At 44.9% G+C, this 7333-nt stretch overlaps 1 protein-coding gene across 1 annotated transcript in view; it reads left to right on the top strand.

Annotated features, from left to right (window-relative positions):
• The first annotated feature begins 1811 nt into the window (after positions 1-1811).
• MXRA8 (matrix remodeling associated 8) overlaps positions 1812-7333 on the top strand; it is a 27357-nt gene continuing 21835 nt past the window's right edge. The window contains exon 1 of the mRNA XM_081871121.1: positions 1812-2212. Within this exon, the coding sequence (XP_081727247.1) occupies positions 2026-2212 (187 nt within the window). The 5' untranslated portion in view covers positions 1812-2025. The remainder of the gene's footprint in view (positions 2213-7333) is intronic.

Genomic DNA, 7333 nt, shown 5'->3' with positions numbered 1-7333 from the left:
TTACAGTGTTATAATGCATATACAATGCATATAAAAAGCTTTTTCTTTACCAATCCAGCTGAGTCCTAAGTCTTTACTCCTCTTGGAAAGAAAGTTGTGGAGCAAAATGGGGAGGTACCTTCTAAGCAATTTATGTGAAATGAGAGTGGTTTAACGACCATGCTGTTGCTTTTAATGGCTGGTGGCTACTAGCAGCTTCCTTGGTGCCGGATTGGTGAGAGAACCGTTTTGACATCTGGAACGTAACAAGGAAATGAGACAGAAGTCTGAGCTTGCAGCCAGTGGCCGAGAAGAAGCTATTCAAGGGAGGGGAAGGCATGCTGTTTACTCTTCTGAGGCAGAGCAGGGGAGCAGGAACTGATACTGCTTTTAAGGCTGTCATAATGCAATTTGGGCCCGTCTGTACCTCAGCTTAATGTGCACCGTAGACCCCTTTGATTCCCCCTTGTTTTCCTCCAACTGCTACTGTCGCACAGTTTTTCCTCCTTAAAGGAAGAGATTGCCTATGCTTTGAAAACCCAAATGGGAGAGCTACATCAACTGCACATGGAATCTGCGGATTTAGGAAGAGGAAAGTGTGGGATAGCAGTAACTGGAGGAAAATGCCACATGGACAAGGGGGAATTAAAGGACACACAACAGGTTCACAAGCCACATTAAGCCGAGGTGTGGACAGGCCCTCTGTCGTTCTGCTGTAATGGAGGTCCCTGGCAGATACAGTGGTACCTCGGGTTACATACACTTCAGGTTACATACACTTCAGGTTACAGACTCTGCTAACCCAGAAATAGTGCTTCAGGTTAAGAACTTTGCTTCAGGATGAGAACAGAAATTGTGCTCTGGCGGCATGGCGGCAGCAGGAGGCCCCATTAGCTAAAGTGGTGCTTCAGGTTAAGAACAGTTTCAGGTTAAGTACGGACCTCCGGAACGAATTAAGTACTTAACCTGAGGTACCACTATACAGTGAACAGAGGCATCAGGTTTAGGATTCCATTACATAGGCGCTTGCTTGCCCCCTATCAATGTTCATTTCAAAACACACCAGTATTAACAAAACCATCCTCAGTCTCTCCACCACTCTCATATCACAAGGAACTTGGGTCTCTGGAAGGGTCTGGCCAGCTGTAAAAGACGGTTGTGTGTGTGTGTCAAACAATATTAGAATGAAAGGGCACTGTTATTTCACGAATGCCTGGGGCCAGAATAGCAGATGTGGCACCCTCCAGATGTTTTGGACTACAATGGTACCTCGGGTTACAGATGCTTCAGGTTACAGACTCCGCTAACCCAGAAATAGTACCTCAGGTTAAGAACTTTGCTTCAGGATGAGAACAGAAATCGGGCAGCAGCAGCAGCGGGAAGCCCCATTAGCTAAAGTTGTGCTGCAGGTTAAGAACAGTTTCAGGTTAAGAATTGACCTCCAGAACAAATTAAGTTCTTAACCTGAGGTACCACTGTACAGCTCTCAGCACCCCTGACCGTTGGCTGTGCCAAATGGTGTTCCTGGGAGTTGTAGTTCAAAACATCTGAAGGTCACCGCGGTGGCTACCCTGGCTGCAGTAGGGCCTTGTTAGGGCGGCAAAAGTGTGTGTTTTCCGAGCGATCTTGTAACAGCGAAAGGAAAGAACCGCAGAAGGCAAGGAGAGGGGAATACAGAAAAGCAACAGGAACAGAACCCAGGCAGACATCTGGCGGAATGTCAAGGCGAGGAAAGAACAGCTGGATTTTGTAAATGCCCGAGAAAATTAATCCCATACCCTGGAGGGAGGTGGGTGGGGTGGGAGGTTGTTTTTGGAACTCTGGGGCCAGCAAAAACTCGCTCTGTTAACATCAAAAGGGGCTTGGGAGCTCCTTGCAGGGGGAAGTGTTGTTCAGAGAGCCCGCGTGTTATGTAGAAGTTGAAGCCGAGCAACGAAGTGTTGGGGAGAAGAGAGGAGGGGGGAATGGAGAAAAAAGGCAAGAAGTGAAAAACCTGGAGGTGGGGGCAGGACTGCGGCATGCCCATGTTCGCTGGGCTGTAAACTGATGAGATCATGTTTTCAAGCAAGGAAGGAGAGCAGGGAAGAGCAAACTGAAAGAGGTTGTCTTTTGGGCAGGGAAGGAGGGAGAAAGAAAGAAAGAAAGAAAGAAAGAAAGAAAGAAAGAAAGAAAGAAAGAGACATGGAGCACGCAACCAGATTCCTCCTGGGTCTGCTGCTGTTGCTGCTGCAAGGTAAGTTTCAAAGCAAATTCCTTTTGAAAGATAATAGTTTTGCTCAGGTGGCCTGCTAGGAAGAATTCCGTATAGGCCAGGGTTTTTGTTTTTGTTTCTGCAGAAAAGCCAGCCCTATCTGCTTGTATTAAGAATATTTTGGAAGAAGCACAGCAGGCAGAAATCCCACAGGACAAACCTCACACCTGCATCCTTGGGGATGCTGCACCGGTTTAATTTCTGCACACACTATGGAGCTGCTATGGGCAGAAGAATCATTCCTGTATCACTGAGGTGAAAACTGTAGGATTTCACTTACAAATACTTTTGTTTTGGCTTAGCTGCTATGCCATTAAGCACAGCCCAAAATTCAAAAATCAAGCAGATGCAGCCTTTCCTGTTGTAGCGTTGAGTGGTAAGAAAAGGCTTCCTTTGTTGGGTCTGCTGTTAAAAGCAAAGAAGCAGGATCAGTAAAAAATAATAATGCAGCGACCTTAGAACACCTGGGGAAGCAAAGTGGTGTAGATAGAGTGCTGCCTGCGAAGGTGTCTCATTTTTTCTGTCTTGGGCTCAGGGAAAAAGAACCTCTGTCTTTCTCTTTCTTTCTTCGCCCCTTCTGCCTCAACTCCCCATCTGTAAAAACAAACCATCTATAAAGTATGTTGCATGTTAGAGGTTTACCAAATTTTACACATTGTTTAAAATCAGACAAAGCATGGCAAGTCAAAAGAGGAGGGGGTCAAAAGCAGGCTGTTACAATTTGTATTTGTAGATTAATCAACTAATAGTTCAGTTGATTAACTGTGGGAGCAGCTCTAATTATCACTGGTAAAACATTCAGGGCATTGTTGTTGATGGCGTTTCCCTCTATCAGTGAGTTTCTTAGCTCACATTTAATCCTTACAATAACTGGGCAACTTTTTATACTCTGTAGTGGGCACACAGATCAGGGGTGGAACAGAAGCTAATGATTGATGCAGAGCAGACTCTCATAATACTACAAATGGTGAGGCTTGAGTGAGTTAGGGAAGAGTTTGCTAAAGAAAGTTCAGGAAAGAAAAGATTTGACAGTGTAGAAGGATGTAAAGTTTTGACTTAAACCGAGTTCCTACTCATGCCAGTGAAGTATTCTGTATATCCTAGAAGCTTGCTTACATAGCTACAGTCTGCTCAAAACTGGTCTGCTAAAAGATTTTTTAGCATCTGTTTTTTCCATTCCTTTATTCTTCTGGGAGATGGAAGTAGTTACTGGCCCAAGATCCCTTAATGGGACGGATAGTTGACTCGGGATTTGAAATCCAGGGACTCTTCAGTCTTACATAATACTCTTTTATACCAAAATCTCTTTAGCCTTTCCCTCTCTTTCTGCTGCAAAGTGTGCTGCTGCTGCTGCTGCTGTTTTCTTTTTTTAAAAAATGTGGTTTTGCAAATACATCCAAAGCAAAGAGACTTTGCCTAGGGAGAGCCTAGTGGAAAATTACTAGGGATGAGGGCAAAATTTGATTCCATTTGCATTTAATGATGAATTTGCTTAATTAGCGCTTTTCCAAAACAACAAACACAAACAAAAACACAGCTATTCTTCAAAACTCATCCTTCTCAGGATCTTGCAATGTAGTTCTCCAGCCAATTTATGTGTGCAAAAATGCATATACTAGGGTGAGGTGTACATTAAGAGGCATATCAGTATAAACCACATACAGAAATGCATTATATCAGGGGAACTTGCTTTGCAAAAATGTCTTTATCAGGAAAAATTGCATTCAGAAATGTGCGTATTAGGAGAAATTTGCACAGGAAATGCTGATGGATTATCATCATCATCATCATCTTTACCACTGATTTATTAATCGCCTTCTAAACCACCATCTTAAGGTGATTTACGTATAATTTAAAACATTCTAAAAGAAAAGCAACAAATACATTGAAAAACAAGACTGAAAACCCAAACAAATGGACAATTGTAGCAATGATCCATTTATCCAGCAGGAAAAGCCTGTCGGAACAAAAACATCTTCAGTTGTTTCCGGAAAGCGCAGATAGTACATTTTCATGAGGATTCTTCCTTTTCTTAAATTGCTAACTGATGTGGAAATTGTAGAGAACTGAAGACTGGGAAAATGAGAAATGGAGAACCCAAAACTTGCATATTTACCAATCCCTATATATTACTGAGCTGTGTGGAACAGTTGCTGGCATCTTCCGTCCCCGGGCGCCTGTCAATTTTTTGCAACTCGTGAAGCTAATATGAAGTTATTAGAACTGTTATGTTTGGCAAAAGTTGATTGTTTTTTTTCAGTCCCGCCTTTTGATCCAGAACAACCTCCAGCACAGCTTATACTGAAAATAAATCAGATTTTTCTAGGAAGACCCCAAAAGCAGATTGTTTAAGGCAACCACTCTCCCTCCTGCAATTGGCAAATAGAGAGCCGCTGAAAGGTGCAGAGCTGAATGGGTGGACCAGCATCCTCTGTACAGCTCAATGTGTACTTGGCATGGGCCTGATCCAGTCTGGATTTTCTGCATGATCCTGCCAGCAGAGAGCGAAAGCTCTTCCCGATGACCAATTCACTGAGCACCCAACCCAATTTGCTAGCACAGAACTGATATAGAGGTTAGACTATCAGCTCCTGCAGATAACCTGCACTGTCTCAGTCTCTCCTGCATGGAACATGTCCCCTTCAACATGCCCACATTTCACTGGATGCCAGGAATGAACACACACATCTGCTCTGGGGACAGTGCAAAGAGTAAGGAAACAGACTCATGCATTTTGTGGACTTCAAAAAGAGGTCTTCTTCAAACTGAGGAGTGCCCTCTGACAGCTCTTCCTTTAGAGGACTCTCCTCTGTACAGGGGGGGGCAAGTGGCCACCCCAGGTTCAGCGCAGTGGCGTAGCGTGGGTTGTCAGCACCCGGGGCAAGGCAAGTAATTTGCGCCCCCTAACCCGTGGTTTTGCGCCCCCTAACCCGTGGATTTGCCCTAACCCCAGATGTTGCGCCCGGTGCGGCCGGCCCCCCCTGCACCCCCCCACGCTACGCCACTGGTTCAGCGCACCCTGCATGCAAGATGACCTAGTTTCAGTCTTCTGACAGGTCTTACCTGGAACTTGGGTAGCAAAGCCCAGGAAAGATGCTATCAAACTTGAGAAGAGCTTGCTGGGTCTGGGAGGGTGAGGCTTCTTTCCTCCTTTGCCTAAGGCAGCCAAGTGCCTAAGGAAGCCCTCGGGCTGGGATGAATGAGCCCAGGTGCAACAGCATCTGGAACGGTACGGGGGGGGGCGTCTCCTTTCCTGCATGCCTCTTTCTTGAAACATCTGCATATTCTGGTGACTGCCAGGCCGTCATGAAGAATTCAGGTGCACATCGGAAATTCAGATTTCAGCAGTTAAAGTGGATTGAAGCACTATTTTGCCCAACCACAACCTGCCCACTTTAAAAGGAAGACTTTTTGGGGTTGGGAAAGTGATGGAGAAATGCAATGAAAAGTTGGGGGGGGCGGGTGACAAACGATTAACCCCCACAAACACACACAATTGATCACCTGCCCTGGGTTCTGCCTGGATAGAAGCCCAAACGGACGTCAAAATGCCATACCACATATTGATGAATGGTTTTCTTTCAGGATGGAATGAGTAGGTATGTCTTCAAGCTGTCAGATATAGCTTGCTTAGAGGCTCAGTGAGGGCAGCAGGACGGGCAGAAGCGGGAACTGTTGCAGCTTCTCCCTTCCCCTGTGCTTGTAACCTAACTCAGTAAAGCAGATTCAGTTGTTGAAAACTGCAGGCAGTTAGTTATAGCACGGCAAGCATGCCACAGCCCCGCAGGAGTGGGGGGGCTGTGGGTGGTCTTTTATCGTGCTAGTAGGTAAGCCTGGCACAATAAAACAGCCCAGAAGCAGGGTTAAATGCTATTCATGGCTCAAGGATTGTGCTGTTCCAAGGAAAAGGCACATCTGGTGAGTTTCCTGCTTTTTGGAAGCATGGCCAATTTTTTTATATATAATGATTTGTAAGATATTGGATCTATGGGATCTGTGAGGGAGTTGGCATTTGTTGCATTAACCTGAAAAATAGAAACAGCATGTGTTTCTTCACAAACATGCGGTGTGGAAGGGCCTTGCCACTTCCTGTATCTAAAAAGGCAGGCACCATGTCATGAATTTGAAGCAGTGATGATGAGACTCAGTTCACATCCATACCATCCATTTGAAGTCGTCTTATACCCAGAGACGGCCCAGCTATTAGGCAGGGTGAGGTGACTGCCTCAGGCGGCAGAAGCCCCCCAGGCGGCACCTGTGCATGTGCCCCGCCTCCTCCTCCAGTGGTGCTTCAGGTGCTTCAGGTTAAGTGGTGCTTCAGGTTAAGAACAGTTTCAGGTTAAGTACGGACCTCCGGAACAAATTAAGTACGTAACCAGAGGTACCACTGTCTGCTGCGATCTACAGATGAGGGGTGGTGTACAAATTAAATTAAATTAATTAAAAATCAAAGAATGAAGAGGGGAGCAAATTAGTTTCTCACACAAAAATGGAAAGAAAGTTACTTTCTCTCTTTTTAATGAAAGCAGGGAATATAGTTCCTCAGAGGGAAGGAAACAGCTGCCTCTCCCCATTGATGCCTGTGCTGTCTGCTCAGCTATCCACTCAACACCTGAAACAAATAGCACATAAGAGTTTGCCTTTGCTTGTAAATCTGGGAATGCCGAATTGCATAGTGCGCACTGTATTGACATTAGCTTTTCGCGCAGGATAAAACGTACGGAAAAACTGACCTCTTTTTTCCAGGCGTTTGATGGACTAGAAGGATGTTTGTTGGTTATGATGATTTTGTTGCAGCTTAAGCTTCTTCGTGCTATAGATTTTCTTAAAAAAAGAAAAAGAACAGTTGCATGGTTTTTTATTATAACAGATTATTTTTATTTACGCTCTTAAAATGTTTTTGTACGTCCCTTGGAGACCTTTTGTGCGTGTGGCAAGTGACTAGTAAGTTCAGATAATAAATAATACGACACCAGTGCCCATTCTGCAAGCAGTGTGAGTGACTGTCATTCAAGAAGACCTGTGTGTGCAAACTGGGAATGTGACAGGGATAAATCGTGTGTGCAAAAGGCATGAAATGAGCTGCAAATATGCAAGGTAACA

The sequence above is a fragment of the Podarcis erhardii genome (genome assembly GCF_964252035.2).
Source record: "Podarcis erhardii genome assembly, chromosome: 7".
NCBI lineage: Eukaryota > Metazoa > Chordata > Lepidosauria > Squamata > Lacertidae > Podarcis > Podarcis erhardii.
The sequence above is the reverse complement of the archived record's forward strand: the minus strand, read 5'-3'. Positions and strand labels throughout refer to the sequence as shown.